The 21900-nt window shown below is 44.5% G+C and overlaps 1 protein-coding gene across 2 annotated transcripts in view; it reads right to left on the bottom strand.

The window, feature by feature from the left end:
- Ermp1 (endoplasmic reticulum metallopeptidase 1) overlaps positions 1-15113 on the bottom strand; it is a 36912-nt gene extending 21799 nt beyond the window's left edge. The window contains exons 1-6 of one of the 2 annotated variants that reach the window (XM_085693772.2): positions 14743-15113; positions 12743-13044; positions 6801-6928; positions 5883-5988; positions 2071-2217; positions 1386-1478 (exon numbers count right to left, since the gene is read on the bottom strand). In XM_085693772.2, coding sequence (XP_085549898.2) covers positions 1386-1478; positions 2071-2217; positions 5883-5988; positions 6801-6928; positions 12743-13044; positions 14743-15065 — 1099 coding nt within the window. In that variant the 5' untranslated portion in view covers positions 15066-15113. The remainder of the gene's footprint in view (positions 1-1385; positions 1479-2070; positions 2218-5882; positions 5989-6800; positions 6929-12742; positions 13045-14742) is intronic. The other variant, XM_085693773.2, reaches the window with a different exon arrangement.
- Between the last annotated feature and the right edge of the window lie 6787 nt (positions 15114-21900).

Raw genomic sequence — 21900 nt, 5'->3', positions numbered from 1 at the left:
GGCAGGTGCTGACACGCACTAGGCACTGGAGCCTACACAGCAAGTAGGAATGGTGGGACCTAGCTAAACAGAGCCTGCCAGACTGACACAACTCTGTGCATGAAGTGGGGAGGGTTCTATGTGTGTGTGCGCGCACATACACACACACACTGTCCTAATAAAATGCGCATACCAACCTTCCCAGCACCCTCCTTTTGTCAGCATCAGTCAAGGCTCTTCCTACTCCATGAATATGGCTGTCAGAATGCTAACTCCACACCCTCCACCCCACACTGCACTGTCAGACATGTAACACTTAAAATCTCCTTAATGAGTTCACTTAGAGACTCAGTCCTGCAATGATGCCTTATTCCTTTAGCTTATTTCTGAATTAAAAAAAAAATTTAAATCACATTTTATTTATTGGAGGTGCTGCACACCTCCAATCTAGAGGTCACAGGACAACTTCCCAGAGTTGGCTCTCTCCTTCCACCATGTGAGTCCCAGGGATCCAACTCAGGCTGTTAGGTTTAGCAGCAGGTGCCTTTATCTGCTGAGCCATCGCATCAAGCACTGTTTTTCAATGCTAGGATTGGAGTCCAGGGCCTTACACATGTTAGGTAGCACCCTACCACCAAATCCTTGATGGTTTTTGAAGCCATCTACAATTTCCATCCCACATATGCTTCAACCTTATCTTCTATTTCTGAAAAGACTTTCATTCTATCTGAGAGCCACCACCCCCATGCCCCACCCTGTTTCCTCCTTCCCCATGCTGTGCTCTTACTTAAAATGTCATCTTCTTGGGCCAGGCAGTGGTGGCACACACCTTTAATCTCAGCACTTGGGAGGCAGAGGCAGATGGATTTCTGGTCTGTAGACCAGACTAGGCCAGCCTGGTATACAGAGCAAGTTCCAGTACACACTCCAAAGCTACAGAGAAACCTTGTCTCGAAAAACAAAACAAAACAAAAAGTCATCTTCTCTCCAGAGCCCAAAACCCTATCAACTTTTTAAGGCTCAAGTTTGTCTCCCTACTGCCTCTAGCTCTCCGGGAAGCACTGCAATGCTCTGTGCTGGGTAAGGGCCTCATTCGTCCTCACCACCCTATCGGCCATGGTATCATTCTCTACTCTCCGCTGTGCCACAAACCCTGATGCTACCTCTGACAATCCTACAAGCCCGGGACCAGCCCTTCCAAATCTCACAGTAAATTACCACCACAGCCCTGAGCCACTCCTTTCTAAGTAATCGCAGTGACTTTAATTGCTAAATCAGACAGTAAAGACTAACATTCAAGCCCTCATCTTTCCAACGCCAAACCTAACTCAACCACACAGGCAATAGAATGAACTTTCTAGATATTTCATCATCTTATGTCAAAAGCCAAACCTGTTAATACCAACCTGCTCTCTGAATGGAATCTATGAGAATTCTGTCCGCTGTGTCATACTTGGTGTGATATATGTATCCATTTTCAATAAAAGCTAAGTCTATTCCTAAGACAGACAATGGAAAAGGTCATCTTACTTTAAAGATTGGACTTGTGTTAAGCCTGTTTGTTTAACATACTAAATTCTAAAAGACAAAACGGCAAAGTATGAGACTGAGCCTGTCATATTCATGAATGTCATAAACCCTTTTCTGTTCTTACAAAAATCTATAACTGCAGTCCATAATTTAAAACATAATAATTAAATAAGCAGTATAAGCCACACATTAGGGAAGAAAGTTTGGGGGATGGAATTTGGACAGTTAAGAGCAAAATTTAAATTTCGAGTAAACTGTTCAAATCGCCAAAGGAGTTGGAAAAGTAAGATAACAGTATGGGAGTCAAAGACCCTGAGGCTCCTTGGCATCTTTGGGGATGGAGTACTAACCAGTTCTCTCCGTCACCCACTGTGGTACACGGTTCCCTACAGGAGGCGGCACTTAGATTATGAGAGGGTTTTTAAAGAATAGCATCGAGAACACTACATGGTGAGTCAGAAGATAAAGCCCTCACATACAGTGTCCTCTCAGAAGCTATTAGAATCTTCCAGAAGTAAAGTTTCCTTTGGACACAATAGCCTGTGACCACTGACAGAATACCTGGAATGTTTCCGAAATCCCTGTAGATTCGGAAGTCGGTATCAGAAGGAATGATGCCACTCTGAAAAACCTCCTGAGCCACCACAGAAGCAAAGGGGTGTTTGGCTGCCGAAACATAAGCCTGGACCAACCAAGGATTTTCAGGGCCTGAAACGAAACAAGACAACATAACACAAGGTTAACAGAAAGCTCCTTCAGCACAGCCACAGGCGGCCAGCTGACCGAGGAAATGTGAGCAGCAGCAAGCACTGAGCACGGGGGCTCTCAGGGGTGACGGAAATGTCCTCGGAGCTGGGGGCTGCTCCGTGGTCACAAGGACAAGACACCTCTAACTCCAGCTCCAAGGGTGTATGACCTCTTCGAACCTTTCTGGGTACCTGCACAGACATGCGCACACACATTCACACAGAAATGAGTATATACACATAAATAAACATTTTCTTAAATACTCTAGAATTATGATAGTGTACACTACTATGTGGAAATACCTTAAAAAAAAAACCACTGAATTTTACCACTAAGTAAGTGAACTTGATATAAGCCATGATTTAAATATATGTATATATATATTAATTCTAAAGAAGGCTGCTGTTGTAAAATATCACATAAGGAAATCATGTGTGTATGTGTTCATGTGCATAAATACACACTATTAAAAAAATCCTAGAAGGATATAGAGCAAATTATAACACTGGTTTTCTCAGAGTGCTGCAAATGCCACAATTTCTTATACTCAGTTGGTGGAGCCTGAATTTTTCAAAATGGAACATATATTAATGGTTTAATCTGTTTAAATTTTGTAAGATTGTATTCTGACTCACTACAGTGCTGGTCTGGTGGGCCACTGTTTCTGACATGAAGTAAGAATGACTATTCCAGCCACCGAAAGCTCCCCAAATGACCATCTCCCTCTGAGCTGACAGTGGAGCGCTGGAGAGTACAACTGCTTTGTCTGAAAAGCCAGGACAGGACAAGTTTCACACGCACAAAAAGGCTGAGAATGGCCATCTGGCACACATTCTCAAACACAATCTCCACTGCTGGCCTGAGGGCGCTGCCCTCTTGGTCAAGCACAACCACTAATGAGCTTTCTAGAGAGAGCACCACAGGAAAGCTGGCCGTCTACAGGCAGTGAGTGGCATTCTCTCTGGGCAGGATAGCACAGACATGAAGAGGAAGGCACTTAGTCTACAGTACGCGTCTGGCAGAGGAAATACAGAAGACACACGGCTGTCTAGAACAGCCTGGGGTTTTCACAGCAGGTGGGACTCACTGTGCTCCTTGCTTAGAGCTCTGCGGCTCCTTTTTCACTTGGGAGCTGCTGAATGTGTTCCTCCTATCCTGGATGATATCCAAGAAATGGGGTGGAGGGGGTGCAAAGCAGCTACCTCTCTCTCAGATATTAGAGTTCAGCTGCTCCTTGCTGATTAAAGAGAAAATAGTAAAATTTGACAGTTAAAAAAAAATCTTGCTGTATCTCATCTCGTGCCCTTGAATTTCTCTCATTTCTCTCATCTCTCTCTCTCTCTCTCTCTCACTCTGTGTGTGTGTGTGTGTGTGTGTGTGTGTGTGTGTGTTTGAGTCAAGGCTGCGTAGCCTTGGCTGACCTGAACTCCCTATGTAGACCTGGAACTTGCAGATCGCCCAACTCCGCTCACCACAGGCTGGGGTTAAAGGCCTACACGACCAACTTGGCAACCCTGAATTTCCTAAAGGTGTAACTGAAGAACAATACAGATCCATCTTGAGAGGTAAGAGTGTAAAGTAACTTTGAGAGAGTAGTGAATTATGGTACTGTTTAGGTTACAAAGCACTTAGCATAATTTCAAAACTTAAACAACACCATGTTTCTTGAAGATGCTAGAGAAAGCCTCTACCACCTTAGTCATCTCCTCCGTCCATCTGACCCAGAACACTACTCGCCATTAAGACAGTCAGGCATGGTAAGACGTGCCTAGGATCCCAGCTCTCTGAAGGTAGAGGCAGAAGGATCAGGAGTTCAAGGGCAGCCAGGGATACCAGTAAGATCGCTTTGACTTTAACAACAAGAGCAGCTTTTGGCAGAAGCTTTGTGTGTGGCTAAAACGCATTGATGCTTTGCCCACATTTCTAGCAGAGGCAGGACAAGGGAGGGACTTTCCAGCGTCAGGTCTTCACAAGCCTTGGCTGAGCAAACCGAGCTGTAGGTTCTGCTAAAATGACAAAGACAGGGTACTTATCGATTATACCCTGTTATCTTCAGGAAAGTTTTAGCCTAAGATTTAAACTCTCTCTGCCTATTGAGCATAATGTTTAATTTAATTAATTATAAAAAATACATATAATTATATATAATATAATATAATTGTATTTAACAGCCAGAGAGCTTCTAAATAGAAACAAATGGTTGCTTTCCTTTTCTGATATTTTAAAATTAATTCAGTGATAGAGTTAGATCCCTTAAACTTTGAGTAAATTTTCTCATTTTAATTCATAATTGTCATTTTAAATCCTTATAATCATCCATAATTAATAAAAATAATATTCACCATTATATGATGGTGATTTTTTTTAATAGTTTTTTGAGACAGGGTTTCTCTGTGTTGCCCCAGCTGCCATGGAACTCACTCTGTAGACCAGGCTGACCTCGAACTCAAGAGATCCCCCTGCCCTCCAAAGTGCTGGGATTAAAGGCGTGTGCCACCACTACCCAGCTGAATATTACTTTTATTACACTTTTTGTAATAACATAATGCAAGCACCACACTTTAATACATTTTATATAATGTCCTCACTCGCTTCTCTGCTGCTGGGATGCAACACTGACAAAGGAATTTGCGGGGAGAAGGTTCATTTAGTTTACAGGGTAGAGTCCATCCCAACAGCAGCTAAGGCAGGAACTCAAGTCAGAAATCCAGAGGCAAAATCAAAAGCAGAGGCCACGGAGGAATGGCTGCTTATTGGCTTGCTCTCCACGGTTTGCTCGGCTTGCTTCTTATAAAACTCAGGACTACCTGCATAGGAGTGCTACCACCTAGAGTGAGCTGGGCCCTTCGATAGCAATCATTAACGAGAAAACAAACACAGACATGCCCACAGGCCAATCTGATGGACATGGTTCCTCAGCTGAGACTCTCTTTCCAGTTCAGTCGGTGTCATGTTGCCAAAAAAAAGGAAACAACCAGCACATATTACAATCCAGTTACTGGCTCTGAACCAAGTCTGAGCCTGAATCGCTCAGGTTCAAACCATGCTATACCAACTATAAAACCTCACAAATTAGACCCTCCCGCCTCTATTCTTCATCTGTAAAGTAGAAGCATAGCAGCATGTATCCCTCAAGTTGCTTTGAGAACTAAATAACTTAATGTACATAAGATGTTTTAAACAATATTCCATATAATAAGTACTATACAGGAGCCACATGTTGATCACATAATTTTGTTTGAAAAAACTAACAAGGACAGGCAGGAAGACTGCTGGAGCAATGACCAGCCAGCCTTGCTGAAATGGTGAGCTCCAGGTTCAGCAAGAGACCCTGTCTCAGCTTCTCAATAAGGTAGAATGCAACTGAAGAAGACACTGGATGTTAACACATCCAGCTACCACAAGCATGTGCACACATACATACACACACACACCCATACGAACACGTGCATATATCACACATGTACACACCAAAAAAAATTCACAAAGACAAGTTAAAATTATCTTCCACCTTAAAAATTAATCTCACTCAAGAGACTGCTTCTGAAAAGAGCTGACACTGAAAAACGCTCCACCGTCCTAAGATTAGAACTGAGCCAAAACGCTCCGTGTACAGCCTCACTTACCTGTTTGGAACACAAGTTCTTTCCCTCCTACACCTGCTGCCTCCAGGTTAATAAATGCACGGATCAAACTGGCCCAGGGATGCTGAGTAATAAAACCATGACTGGCCTTAATGAGGAGAGAAACAAATGTAGGTTAAAATATGGTTTTATATTGTTTATTTGCACGACAGAATGGCTATCTTGAAGAGGTGGGGACTATGAGAGCAAAGTAAACACTTCTCAAAGGCAGACTCCAAAGGCATCTTTCTGTATATAATGGTGTTCAGCTGGCCAAGCGGAAAGCCACTGTGAGAATACACCGGTGTTAAAAGAAAGAAAATACAGGAGTGAAATCCATATGGTTGGCCATTCCTGTTGTCAGTACCTTCCTCGGATCATTTCTCTGAAACTCGGAGGTGAAAGACTCTCAGAAGAGAGTAATGATAACTTTTCTGGGCACAGTGGCACATGCCTGTAATCCTAGCACTCAGAAAGCTGAGGCAAGAAGATGGCAAGTACCAGGCCATCATGGGAGACACGGCAAGACCCTGTTCAAAAACTAAAAGTGAAAACAGCCAGGCAGTGGTGGCACACACCTTTAAACCCAGCAGTCAGGAGGCAGAGGCAGGCAGATCTCTGTGACTTGAGGCCAGCCTGGTCTACAGAGTTAGTTCTGGGACAGTCCAGGCTATCAAAGAAACACTGTCCTCAGGGAAAAACAAATGAAAACAGACAAAAGAATCGCATCCTAGCAAGATGAGCTGTTCTCAGTTGTGTTTCTAACTACTGAGCATGTCTGCAATCATTGGAATTTTTAAAGTACAATATTTGTTTTGCTAATTATTTTATAGTATTACTCATATTACTAATAAAACACAGTGTTACCAATCATTATTACTCTCATTATTCAAATCAAATATTTAAAACAATGAATCTTACTTGCAAGACATTTTCCTCAGCACCATTGAAGAGAAACACCACAGCATGCTGCAAGGGTTCTGACGACAGGGACATGCCTCGGAGAACCTCGAGCATCACTGCACAGCTAACTGCATCATCGCTGGCACCTTGGAGTCAGAGAAACACAGTCACTTCTGGGAGTATCAGTGGCTTTCAGTGCTGGTGTGGAATGCAGCGCTCCCCTCAGAGAAGCATCCTGACAGCTGCATCCAGAAGCATAACTGTCATAGGGTGACAACTGTGCCCAATAAAGACAAGAAGTGGTCTACTCAATGGCATAATGGTACCCAGGACCACGATTACAGTACGCACTCAGCATCTGTGTTAATGAATTAACCAGCTAAGGCCAAAGGCCAGCTGGCGTTTATCCTCTTCCGCCATCCTCTGGAATAATCTTACTCCTGTACTCATGGCTTCCTCCCCGCTATCACCTCACATTTACAGAGGGGGCAGCTCTCTGTGATGGGTGTTTACACTGGATGGAGAAGCACTCTTCAGGGCTTTTCTGAAGGGATAAAGTAAGGGAACGGTACAAAGGCAGCAAACGGTAAGACACAGAAGGGAACTAAGACCGTGCCCTTATTCAGCACTGAAAAGTACAACACTCAGTCCAATCTGCAGCCTCTATGTCAGAAAATCATCATACTAATTAAAGATTATCAAAAGAACTCTAGTGCTCTGATTTTTAAAATAATAAAATCCATTATTTTAACATTTGTATGTACTTACTTGGTGTGCGTGGTGGGGAGAGGGGTGGCACACTTGCCACAGCGCACAGATACAAGTCAGAGGACAATCTTAAGGAGGTCACCCTTTCCTTCCATGATGTGGGTCCAAACTCAGGCAGCGGGGCTTGGCGGCAGGCACCTTTAAGCACTGAGCCATCTTGCTGCGTTTCAAAAGCACTGTGAAAACTAGTTAAAGTAGCCACCGGCTATCTGAGGACACTGAGAAGGTACGGCCAGAAGGTACTCATGATATTGTGAGCATGCTCAAAGGGGTCCTCATCCTTCACCAGCACAGAATGAAATATGGGGAGCCAGTGCAGCAAAGAGCCACCTCAAAGTAACCAAGGAGGAGGGCTGCAGTGGAAAAGAAGACTGCACTGAACGAGAGTGGGAGGCCACTGGAGTCCAGTAACCAATTCTGTTTTCTAGAGATCTGACTTTTCTCATAATAGCAGTTTAAAGGGCATTCAGAGTGAATAAACATCACCCTAGCGCAGGCAGCGCTTCTGGGTGTGCACATGGGAGGCGAGGCAGGGTGCTACAGCATTCAGTGGGGACTTGAGAGCAGGAAGTCATTCACTGTTTCCTGGTCAGAAAGCAGACAATGGCTCCACCTCACAGATTATACAAGACAACCCCACTGTCTGGCCCTGGGAAACAGCTACCTTAGTTTCCCCCTTTCTCTTTGAAAACTTAGGAAAGGCTGTGTAACAAGGTAAAATAAAATGCTTGCTTTGGGGCTCTGTTAAATTCCAAACCCCACTTCTGCTCAGAAAGAAACAATATTAATGACAGCTCTCTTGGTGATGATTGGACTGTATTCAGTCAGTAGTCAGAGAGAACAACATAACCGCTACCTGGTCACAGTTAGAGCAGGGGTATACGCTGTAGAGCTAATTGCACCACTTTTGTGAAAACAGATGAAATAAACATTCTTTTCAATTTGACACTGTCCTTTAAAAAAAAAGCAAGCAGTAAGACTTTTCTTTATTCAAAGTAAAAGTGAAATTCAAAAACATTTACCTTTACAGGACTGACTGACCAATTTCCCATTCATATTCCCCTACTTTAATGGTTGTAGTCTTAGAAGAGACCCAGAAAAGGGTCAAAATCCCTTTAAGAAAGTTAAAGTCCGAGGACAGTAAAAAGGCTGAGTGATTAACTGACATCCCTTTCCATTTAGAACAAACCCTGAAATTGAAGCCACCCCAAAATAACTCAAGTGTCTCTTTTACCGATGACCTGGCACCACACAGCAGACCTGAGGTGCTAAGTGAGGTTCTCTAGATAACATTACTTCTAATTGGTATCAATTCCCGGATCCAGATATGCTGCTGAGAACTTTAAAACAACCACGGTTGTGCAAGTCGCAGTCCCAGCCCTTGGGCAGCTAAAGCAGAGTTGCTGGTAAGACTCAGGCCAGCCTAGACTACACTGCCCAGGATGTCTCGATACCGCTTCTGAAGTTGGAGGACAGCTTAGTGAAAGAGCATTTGCCCAGCAAGCACAGGTGTTGGGTTCCATCCCCAGCAGGTGAGTGCACGCACGCACGCACAAACACACACAGGTAACAACTATTTGATGAGTGTGTAAAAAGCTACCCTTAAGCTTATTATTGGCAGATATTTTCTTCACACTATCAGTATGGGTATCATAAAATCTCAGGTAAAAATGATTTCTAAACTAGAAATAGAACATCACTTAACATGCAGGAAGCCATAGGTTCAATCTGAAAAAAACAAAAATCTCTTTAGTCATTTAAAGCTTGCATGGTGGCACTCAGCAAGGCCATCCTCAGCTACATAGCAAGTTTGAGACCAGTTCAAGGCTAGCCTGGGCTACATGAGACCCCGTGTAAAAGGGGGGTGTGTTCTAATAGCTCTCCAAAGAGTCTTCTCACTGGTGGACTCCACATGGCACTGTGTGAGGAGAGCAGAAAATGCCATTCAAAATATGGTACTTGAACACAGGCGTTTTGGTACTCTAAGAAATCCAGGGGATAGAAAAACAAAATTCTCTACCGTCCTCCCATTTGCCTAAAAGCAGAGCATAAACCTCTGCAGGTGTCCGCCTCCCCTCCATCGGGAAGGACAAAGGTTAATCTTCAAAGACAATCTTAGGCCCTGAAGAGCCTAGGACAGCACACCTCACCACTGGACTTTACTTCCCATACCTGTCACCTCCACCTCTTGCTGCCACAGACACCAGGTCCTCTCTCCTTTCCTGCCTTAGTTTGGCTTAGGTTTTTCAGCAGCATTGTGGATAGAATTGTGGCTAGAATTTGGGGCTGCACATACTGGCGATCACTCTTCCACTAAGCTACACCCCATCTGGTTCTTGTCTTTGTCACTTTTCAAAAAAGTTTTGTTCTTTGATGACCACCATCTAAGCCAGAGAGCTGAAGCACCTCTTAGAAATGGTTCATTTTCCCTTGGTATTGCCCAGATACATCTGCATGTGGAAACAGCCTTGTCTGCTTTTTCTCTTATTTATCTTTTCTTACAAGGATCCATCCCACATAAGAACTATGAAATGTAAAGAAAAAATCAGAGACCCTGAGTTAAATTCCCAGCAACCACATGGTGGTGGACAACCATCTGTAATGAGATCTGGTGCCCTCTTCTGTCATGCAGGCAGGCATGCACGCAGACACTGTATACAATAAATAAATCTTTAAAAAAAAAAAGAAAGAAAAGAAAAAAATCAAGGGGTTTCTACATTTGCTTGATACCTATACATCCAGTCTTTCTAATATAATGCTCTTAAATAACCACAGTATGATGTGTCCCTTTCCAATTTAAGCATCTTAATAATGAGCACAGGGTGGGTGGCTTTGCCTAGTGTCCCTAGCATAAGTTAAGGAACTTCTGCCCTTTTAAAAATGAATGTGTGGAAACTGGTTCTGAATAAGCAAAGTATATTCTAAATGCAAAGGAATGTCCAGTTGCAAGTTAAAGCTAGTTTATGTCCTGTGTAATTCTAGATGGTTATATTGGGCCTGCTGTATATTCAAGCAATCCAGGAGTATTGCTATCAATAGTACCAACAAGGGAAGATTTTCCTTCAAAGACGTTATCCTAATATTTTGCTCACACTTAATCCTTTCAGCAACACTATTAGCAAATTAACTACTATTTTCCCATTCAACAGCTAAGAAGTTAAAGAATAAATTAGGCAATAAGCCCAAGAAAGCCTAATGAGCCTCAGATGTTCCCCTCCTGGCCAGAAGGCCCAGCATCTCCCCCAGCTCCATGTGATCAGAGGTGACAAGTCAGAAAAGGGGTCTTCTTATGTAGAAAAGACTCAGGATGCCATGGTAAATGCTACTTTCTATTCTTGCCTGCCTACATTAGCTGTTTTTTTTTTCTTTCTGCATGTTTTATTTGTGAATGTTTACTTGAGTATATAGAGAAGAAATTTTAGAGATAATGCATGCCATTGGTTTAGACACGAGGCCATTGTAAGAAGCCATTACTTACATGATAAAAGATTTCAGGACTTAAAAACAATGAGCGAACTTCATACAATAGCATTTCAATAGTGATTTCTGTTCCACTCTATATATTTCAAAAACATCACCATCTCTAAATAAAAAAAATAAAATAAAATAACCCTTGAAGCCAGGTGGTGGCAGTACACACCTTTAATTCCAGCACTCTGGAGGCAGAAGCAGGCGGATCTCTGAGTTCTAGGACAGCCAAGGCTACACAGAGAACCCCTGTCTCAAAAAACAAAACAAAACAAGACAAAAACCAAATCTTTGGAGCTCAGCAGTTAAGAGAGCATGCCACTTCACCATGAGGCCAAGTTCAGATGCCAGAAGGCACACCAGCCACAACTGCTCATAGATGCCTAAACTCCCGCTCCAAGGAGCCTGCCAGACTCTTCTGGACTCAAGTCTACCCACACACATGTGGGCATACAAATACACAGACACACACATAAATAAAATAAACATTTCAGAAATACGTATTTTTTTAAAAAGCAAGAAATAATCCTTGTGGCCCACAACTACATCACTATCTCCACATTCTAAGAAAACTTTATCTCCAACTTTCAAGCTAGTTGAATCTCTCCACCTCCAAGCTACTACTGTTGATTGCAATACTTTTCTGTGAAACTTTCGGGGAAGCCTAATGCCTCTTTTAAGTTTTGCTACATGCACTTCAACCAATACACTATCAAACAGCTCAAGGAAGTTTTAAATACTTTTCTTACCATTACTCTTACCAATGCAGATTGCACTCTTTGGTGCTACTGCAAGGAGAAAGACACCCAGAGTCTGGCCTCAGGACACATGAAATACTATTCAAACTATTGAAAACATGTTTCTGAGAAATCTTATATTAAAAAACACCCAAGTTCCCCATGACTCATTGCAATGACCATTTACAGGTAAACGGTATGGACTAAAGGGTGTACATACTGTGTGACTCACCAAGCCACGCTACAGCCTCCACGCTGAGATTTTTTTTTAATGTGTTTTTTGTTTTATTTTTATTTTTCACTTTTGGTTTATTATAAATTTTGTTTGGGGGGGCTACAAGGGCCGAGGGTGGAAGTGGCAGGATGGGATGAGTGGGATTGGAATGTATGATGTGAAAAAGTTAAATTTGAAAAAAGGTGCAATGTAGGGGATTTACGCTGATTTGACAAATATGTATCATGTCAGTCATTGTCTTAAACATCAAGTCTTTTACGAGCACAGTGCTAAGTATTCTACCAATATGCCATGCCCTCAGGGACAGGAGGGCAGTAACTCTAACTTTCTAAGTGAACGGAAGCTGCAAAAGTAAAGTCCTCCAAACCACGTATCCCTTAATGCAGGGATGCTTTACCCCGTACACACAAAGCAACCCTTACTGCAACCCCTGGCTGTGTAGCACTCATAAGTGGACAGACACATTGGTAAACCTATAAGACTACTTCAGTCTACCAAAAACAGCTCATGTATTGTCCTGGGGTTTGTGGGCCACTGTTTAGTAATTACAATAACAGTAGTAATAACAATAAGAACTTAAGGGAATATTAAATTGTTAGACTCTAAACTGGTATTAACTAGCTTGCCTTCCATCACAATGAGAAAATGCTGTCTAGGAAAAATGGTCCCGACAACTGCTCATCAGGTTGGGGCTACGTTAGTAAACTTTCTGGACTGCAGTGACTTTAAATGACTAAAAATCAAGTACATACCTGGTGAGTTTGCCACCGAGTCAAAGTGACAGTTAGCCAGTACAGCGTGCTGGGCTCCGCCCCGGGGCTCCAGCTTCACCACAATATTAGTGATGTTGTCGTAGTAGCTTGTAAAGCCGCCCAAGAAGTCAATGCTAAAGGAGCCTGTAGGCCTCTGTATGTCCACGGAGATTCTGTGAAGGCTCTGGCTTTGTGCTTCAATCAGTCTGATCTGCTTCAAAAGGTACTGAACTGTCAGAATTTCATTTTCTACACTTCCCGTAGTTCTGGGGCCAATGGCTGTTATGTGTTCCAGATAATCCCTGGGAGAATCAAAAGGACAATGATGAGGAACTCCTGCAAACTGGAAAGGAACACATCTCGGAGCAACGTCCCACTGTGCTTCCCTGTGGGAGGAGGGCTGCTTGTTGGTTCCCAACTGCTCAGCCCCGAAATAATCACACAGAAACTGTATTAATTAAATCATTGCTTGGCCCATTAGCTCTAGCTTCTTATTGGCTAACTCTTACATATTAATTTAACCCATCTCCATTAATTAACCTGACACAAGGCAGCGGCTTAACGGTCAGCTCTGTCTCTGGTGGGCTACATGGCTTCTCTCTGACTCTGCCTTTCTTTTTCCCAGTATTCAGTTTAGGTTTCCCCACCTAGCTCTGTTCCCCTATAGTTCTGCTATAGGCCCAAAGCAATTCCTTTCTTAACCAATGGTAATCACAGCATACAGAGGGATATCCCATATCACTTCCCTTCTATCTCAGAGAGTTTAGTTCTTTTGACTTCTCACATAAAGGAAAAAAAAATACACTGCCATTCCCCATTTCTAAGACACAGTATCTGGCTATCCTGGAACTCACTATATAGACCAGGTTGGCCTCGAACTCACAGAGATCCGCCTGCCTCTACCTCTCAAGTGCTAGGGCTAAGGGCGCTTTAAAATTAATTAATTAATTAATTAATTCAGACATCCCAAGAAAATTACCTGGAAGTTTCATCACTTTATACTGCATCCCAGCAGCTAATGCTTTCGAATTTTCTTCCACTGACCCGCCCCCCACATCAAATCAGTGCCAAGTCTAGGATTTATATTCAATATGTGAGACTGCTGAAGGCTAGGCAGGAAAACACAACATCACAGGCTAGTTATGGATTGTTCCTTACTGGGTCGAAGTGGCCGAAACCGATGATGAGGAAAACCAAAGAAAGCCCTTAACAAATTAAGTTTTCAACACGCTACATCCAAAGAAGCAGTTTTTAAAACACGATCGCAGTTAAAAAAAACTCTCTACTAGCTCAGGATTCATGTGGTTTATGACGCAAGTTACAACATCAAAGAATTCACCTTCCAAAGTACATCTGAGGTCGTTTAAAAAGGTTGAACCCTATACAGTACGTAACAAAGAAGAGCCACAGACCGCCCGCGAACTTCAGGAATTGTGGGCAAAGTTCTGAACGGGTGGCTTCTGAGGAGTATCCACAGCTTCCGGAATTGGGGGTTGTGGTGCTTGGGAAGGCAGCACACTGCATTACCCCTTCCCAACACCATCCCCAAAAAGGCTTTATAATGAATGCAGTCTTGGCACGAACACCCCACTCCCGTCTCATTTTAAATTCAAGAGAACTAACTAAAGTAAAAAGTGGAAGTTGCTCCAGAAAGGGAGGACGAATGACAGGGGAGTGCTAACCACCAATCATTTGCAGGCGGGGCAGTGGATGGTAAAGCAGACCCGATCCACTCGGACACCCCGAGAAAGCGAAAAGGGGGAGCCTGCAAGCCCCGGATACCCGCAATTCAGACTCGAGAGGGAAGCACAGGACCATCCCACTTCCCACCCACGTGCGCCCAGGGCCCTAGGTCTCAGCGCCGCGGCGCCAGACTCACCCGCCTGGGGCTCACTGACCCGGGGCTCACCGGCGCGAGACACGCCGACTCGGGGGTCCCCCACGCCGGGCTCCCCCGCCTGGGGCAGCAGCGGACGAGCAGCCGGCTCGGTCGGCCGTACCTGGCTTGGCGCGCGTCGAACTCGCCCTGGAGCCCGGCGGGCCGGCTGAGCACCAGCCGCTGCAGCGAGAGCTGCACGAGCGCCCGCAGTGCGAGCAGGTAGAGCGCGAGCGCCAGCACCGTGCGCGCCTCGCACAGCGCGGTCCCCGCGCCCCGGCTCGCGCCTCCGCTCTCCGTGCTCCTCTTCCGCGTCCTCCCGCCGCCGCTCGCGTCCTCCGGAGCCGAGGCCTCTCGCTCCCGGTGCGGCTCGGCCGCCTCTCCCTCCCGACGCTCCGCAGCGCCGCGGTGCCGCCTCACGGCCGCCGACTCGGAACTCCATTCCATGGCCGCAGCCGCAGCCACCAGCCCCAACCGCCCCGGCCCGCGACAGCCCGGGCCGCCGCGGCCACCGCAGCGCCTCCTAGTGAGCGGACGGAAACTGCAGAGGGCCAAACTTATTCTGATTGGCTGGTCCGCTCTGCTGCGCCCGAGCGCTGGAGCCTGAGTGATCTTTGGTGGCCGGGGCGGGGCATGGTGGCGGTGCTTGCTCCCCACCCTGGGGCAAGCTGATAGCCAAACGGAAAAACACCCGTGAAACTGAAAATGAGCAGTCCCAAGCAGGAGAAAAGTGCAAGGCCGCTTTAAACAGATTGCACGAGGCATTAATCCTGCACTGGGCAAATGAAGACAATGACTCGGTTTACCTTTGAAAAAGTAAGATTCTGGCTACAAAAACAAAAAGTAAGACTCCACAACCGGCAGTAGACTAACAGGCCTGTAATCCGGACACTAGAGAGGATGTCCATTGGAGGATCCCTATTTCGATTACAGAGTGGGATATAAAACGAAGATTCTGCCTTACAAAAGAGATATTAGGAAAGAAAAAAAGGTTGCATGTCTAAACCCAGCGCTCAGGAGGCACAAAAGGGAGGAGTTACTCAAACTAGGAGCCTGCCTGGTCTACACAGTGAATTCCAGGCTAGCCAGGGCTACAGAAGGTGAGATGAGGGAGGGGGAAGAGGAGGCACAGAAGCAGATAACCGGAGCTAGTGTCATCTCTATTTAACAGATGAAAACGATGGCTATGGTTTAATGAATAGCTGCTGAGTCAAGCAGTGTGCTAAGTACAGACTTTAAAAAGAAAATATTTCCATTCCTATTTAATAGCTGAAGAACATAAAGGCGACAAATGAAAGATGAATGGGCTCCCAAGACAGCCTTAGGTTCCTCTGCTACACAGGACACTCTGGAAACAGAGGTTCTGAAAAAATATTCTTGGGTCATCAAGATGGAGCAGAAGGTAAATGTCTTTGTCACCACCTCCCCCCAAAGCCTGACGACCAGAATTCCAAACTGGATGCTGTGGTAGGAGAGAACCAGTTTCCACTAGGTGTCTACTGGCCTAAACACGCATGCACACACACACACACACACACACACACACACACAAACACATATGTACTTGCAAACATACATATCATACAAACACACATGCAAACACATCATATAAACACAATTATGCTGACTAATCTTATATCAACTTGACATACAAACTAGTTATCTAAAAGGAGGGAACCACAATTGAGAAAATACCTGACTTAGGGCATTTTCTTTATTAGCTATTGATGGGGGAGGGCATAGCCCTTTGTGGGGGTGCTACCCCTGGGCTGGTGGTCCTGGGTTCTAAGAAAACTTGCTGAGCAAGCCATGAGGAGCAAGGAAGCCATTAAGCAGCACGGCTCCACGGTCTCTGCATCAGCTCCTGCATCCAGGTTCCCGCCCTGCATGAGTTCCTGTCCTGACATCCTTGATGAAAAACCGTGATATGGAATAATAAAATAAACCTTTTCTTCCCCAAGCTGCTTTGGTCATGCTGTCTCATCATAACCATAGTAACCCTAACTAAGACACACAGTAACAAAATAAAAATGTTTAAATGCCTTAAAAATGACTAAGTAATAAATGAAAAATTAGTCTTCCTTCAATGTCATCGTCGAGGGGCAAGAAGCTGGTCATTGGTTTTAGTGGCCATGCTAGCCACTGATCAGTCTTGTTTCTGCTTGCTGGTGCAATGAGCCTCTTGGATTCAAGGTTCTGTGACCGGAATTGGGAATGGCTTAAGTGCCCTAAGGCACTAACCTAGAGACCCACTGAGAAAGCACAATGCAGGATCTTGACTGAACTTCTGTGTCAGGTATCATCCAACACCTGCCTACCTCTAAGACCATCAGAGGCAGGATGCTCCTCCAGCCACACTGGCCTCTCAAACACTTCCAGGTCGCCCCCTTTCCTTTACAGTATCTCCTCCTATACTATTTGGATTATCCAAAACGCTTGTTCCTTCCCCTCATTACCAAGCTGATGCCCTTCAAATCTCAACTGATGTGGCTCTTGCTCAAACAAGACTCACTCAATCCAGCTAAGCAGACCCCACTTCCCGTCGTGTGTGCTCTTCGAGCACCATTAGTGCTGTGGTTAGTCCGTGTTTCCCTCCCGAGACTGCAGGCTTCACAAAGGCAAGGGCCTTGTCTAGCTTTAGTGAGCACATTACCCTCCTCAGACACAGCGTGGCATGTGCTACACGTCTTGAGTGGATGGGAAGACAGCAGAAGCACAGAACTTTAGTTCTGTAAGAGCCTGTCTAGTCTGTAAGCGCTATGAGACCAAAGACAATGTCTATGCTATTTATCCATCACCTTACCCATAGTGCTTAGCGTCTGCCCAGTTTCTGGTCATCGCTATGTATTCACTGAATGGGAGAATGAATATATCTATGAATCAGATTGTTCTTTTGCTATTTACTCCCCCCGAAGTCTAGACCCTCTATCACCTTTAGAAGAAGAGTTCTCTAAGTCAACAGCCGTATCTGCTACAATATATGAAGATATATCAATATATTTCAATTTTTGCTATCTTGTTATGACTAGGGGCCATAGAGCTTGGTGTGCTGGCTGGTTTTATGTCAACTTGAAACAAGTCAGAGTCCACTTAGAAGAGGGAGCCCCAATTGAGAAAATGCCCCCACAAGATCAATCTCTGGGAAAGCCTGCGGTTCCTTTTCTTGATTAATGGTGTGGGAAGGCCCAGCCCGTTGTGTTTGGTGCCACCCCTGGGTAGGTGGTCCTGCTGAGCAAGCCATAAGGAACAAGCCAGAAAGCAGCACTCCTCCATGACCTCTGCATCAGCTCCTCCTTTTAGGTTCCTGCCCTGAGCTCCTGCTCTGAGTTCTCTCAGTGACAGAGTATACCATGAAACTATAAATTGAAATAAACCCTTTCTTCCGCAAGCCGCCATTGGTCATGGTGTTCAATCACAGCAGTAGAAACCCTAACTAAAACACCTACGGAGAGAATGTTCCAGGCAGCAGGAAGTGAGCAAGCTTTAGATGCAACACTGATAAAGGCTGTGGGTGAAGCCAAAGGAATTAGGACAGGGACAGACCTCTGAAGAGGTTAGGGGAGACCACAGTCAGGGGCCAGTGCACGGAGGGCCTCCCAGCTTTAGCAAGGGCTCAGGAGTGTTCTGAGAGGAGAAGCAGAAAACCACACCTGGAACAGCTGTCCGTTCATACCCCAAGGCCCCCGCCTTAGCCTTAAGATGATTCAACCGAAAACGAACTCTGAACCTTGATTTGGACTCCCCAGACTTGATCCTTTATACAAAGTCTTATACAGCTTATACTATAACCTTATACACCATTATACAGCGTATACAGTATGCACCTTATACACCGTATACAGCTTATACAGTATGCACATTATACACCATTATATACCTGATACAGTATAAACCTTAAACACAATTATACAGTATACACCTTATACACCATTATACACCTTATACAGTATGCACCCTATACACCATTATACAGCTGATACAGTATAAACCTTATTCAACCTTATACAGCTTTGCTGAACACACTGAGTTAGCTTGCAGTCAACAGCTTGGGCTTTAGTAAGCTCCGCCCTTCCGAGTTCCAGAGGCTACTTTGACCTGTAAATGTATTTGTTTGGAAAGAAGATGGCAGTGACTTAAAATGCGAACTCTAGTTCCCCCACACTAAATTGATGAAGAGGATAGGATGGAGGCGAAGGCTTTGCTGCCTCTGTCTGACAGGCTCCTGATCCCTGGGGCTGAGTCAGTTCATCTTTCTTGGCAAATAAATAAGTTTTCTTTCTGTGTCCTTATGAGACAACAAGCAGAGCTGAGCAACAAGCAGAGCTATGGTCCAAAGCCCTCCTTTCTTGTTCTCTCTCTTGTTTCCCAGTAACTTGGCCACACGGAGGAGGGCTGACCTGTTCACTGCCAGCACACGGCCTCCCACACATGCACAGCTAACAAGCCTATGGACCTCCTTCCCATAAGGAAGACCTGCTCATTCGCCATGGTTCCCTGAGCTGAGAGGGGGCAAAGGAACACTTGTTGCCTTAACGTTACATCATATGACGGTCAAGTGAGGTATCAAGCCTGATAAGAGGCACGAAAACAGTCCAAACCAGTTGCAAAAGACAGAAACTGACATCAAAGCTAGGAAATGGTGTGAGTGAAAGAGACCCGAAAAGCCAAGCTAGGAATCTCAAACGCAAGCAAGAGCCTGGCTGTCTACTGCAGAGGGAAGGCTGAAGCTGTTCTGGTGCCCACACTGTTACCGTATCGTGGATTTGTTTCTCTGCTTTGTCTCACGCATCCCAGGCTGATCTCAAACTAGCCAGCAATGACCTTGAACTCTGAATGCCCCCCCCATCTCTACCTCCCAAAAGGATTGCGCAGGTACCATCCTGCCTGTTTCACGCAACATGAGGGATTAAACTCTAAGGCTTTGTGCCTGTAACTAGGCACTCTGCCAACTGAGTCACAGCTCCAGTCCAGCAGCTTTATAAATGAGACAGAAGTATGTGGAAATGCCTTTAGATATAAGAAGAAAGGTCAAATGATAACAAAGATCAATGAAGGTAAAGTGCAACAATTGAAGCTTAAAATGGGCAGAGTTTCCAATCAAATTAGAAATGTTAGACAACAGAAACATTACATATTGATTTCACAAAATTAAAAACTTGTATTCATTAAAAACAGTCTCTCACACACACACTCGCTCACACACAAAATTAACAATAGTCTGGGCAGATGACTCAGGACCTGAGCTTAACCCCACAGAACCCGCCCCAAGGCAGGCACAGAGTGGCCTCTGACCCCTGTGGTGGGGAGACAGAGAAAGGGGACTCACTGGGACTTGTTGGCACTAGCTGAGCTTACAGTGAGCTCTTGGTGCATTATGTGACCCTGTCTGAAAAAGAGAAGTACATACTCGTGGACACACACAAATGAACACACACACACACACCAACAAGGAAGAAAAGAGAAAATAACAGGCAAATGACCCAACACTGGGACAGAATTTACAAGTATGAAGCCCAAAGTAAGGATCATGTGTCTTATTTGTATGCGTTGTGTGTTTGCAGATCAGTAAGAAAGACCTTAACGTAAATATGTATCACACTGTTCACCCTTAGTATTAAAGGAATGGATGTAGGCAGTAACTTACATTGAGAAGATTCTCTTTTAAATAGCAGACATTTCTTACAAGTTTCATAAATAGAACTCACATGATGCTGGTAGGATATATTTTGAATAACTCTCCTGGAAAGCAATTATTTAAGGTGTGCCAGGAGCCTTAAAAGAACTCACAGTTGTATGCAGTGATTTCATACATAGAGATTTGTCAAAATGTGCCTTTAAAGAGACATGAATTGTGCAGGTGGTTTATGTCTATCATCCCAGGATGAGAGGATTACTATGATCCTACATAGTGAGTTTCAGGCCAGCCTGGGTTACAGTGTGAAACCCTGTCTCCAAAGCAGAAAGAGAGGGAGGAAGCAGGAGAAGGGAGGAAGGGAGGGAGGGAGGGAGGGACAGAAGGAGGGAGACCAATACCACAAAACATTTACAGCTGATAGGTGATTTTAGCATGTATATATATGCTAAATACATATATATGTATATATATGCTAAATATATATATATATATATATGAGAGAAGAAAGGTCAAATAAATCATAGTACATTCAGAGTTTGTAACACGTAGATTTGGAACAACATTGCTGAGTCATCTCACGTTGTGACAGCGCTTACATTACAAACACCCAGAAAGAGTAGACATCAGAGCAGCCACGTGGGCTCGCAGAAACGCACCCTTCAATAAACAGCGTATCTCTGGTGATTTTTCCTTCTCTACTTTCCACCTTCTGTGTCTCCAGTTCAGAGCTCAGAAGCTTGTGTGTGGAGCACGGTCATCTCAATTCTAAGAAAGACGGTTTATAATTAATTATAGCATGGATGCGATCTAACCAGAAGAAAATTATCAAAAAACTGACTTTGGCTGGTAGTCTTCAAACACTTCTGTCCTTCCTTCTTCCCTCCCTCCCTTCCTTCCTCCCTCCCTCCCTCCCTCCCTCCCTTCCTTCCCTTCCTTCCTTCCCTCCTTCCCTTCCTTCCCTTCCTTCCTTCCTTTCTTTTATTTTTCATTTTGCTTTCTTCTTCTATGGTTGTTTAAGTAAGATAGGGTCTTCACATGTAATCCAGACTTCACCGCAATCTTCCTGCCGCTGGCTCTTGATGCTGGAATTACAGATGGGCAACACCTCACCTGACCTTCTTTCTCTTTTTCTGCCCTTTTCTTGTTTTCTCTGGCAGTGTTAGGATTCAAACCCAAGATCCCGCATGTCAAATAAGTGCTCCACAGCTAAGATACATCTTGCGGCCCAGGCACATTTCTAAACTAAAAAGTTTGAAACTTCAATATTTAATTGCTGAACCAATCAAATAATAGAGGGAATTTTTACTTCTTTAAATTCTGCCTCTGGCATGAGAGAATTAGTGCTTTTAAATGCCTCTGGCTTCTAGGTTTTCTCTTCCATCCTTTGTAGCCTATTAGAAAAGAACCCAACAGACTAAATGTCTTTTGGGTCACACGGCAGTGCTTGTTTGTATTTTTCCACTGGGCTTAGGGGAGACTGATGACTTTGTACCAAGAGTGTGTGACTCAGCAGTTCGGAGGCTGGGGACACTGACTTAACTGAATTTGCTCCATGTTGAAAACGGGGTGTTCATGTCTACTTAAATATTCATGAACTGTGTGCTTGCCAGAGCTCAGCACATCTACCCATGCTCGCCCAAAATACCA

The sequence above is a fragment of the Myodes glareolus genome, chromosome 7 (genome assembly GCF_982192425.1).
Source record: "Myodes glareolus chromosome 7, mMyoGla1.1, whole genome shotgun sequence".
Classification (NCBI taxonomy): domain Eukaryota; kingdom Metazoa; phylum Chordata; class Mammalia; order Rodentia; family Cricetidae; genus Myodes; species Myodes glareolus.
This window is presented reverse-complemented; position numbering and strand designations above follow the sequence as displayed.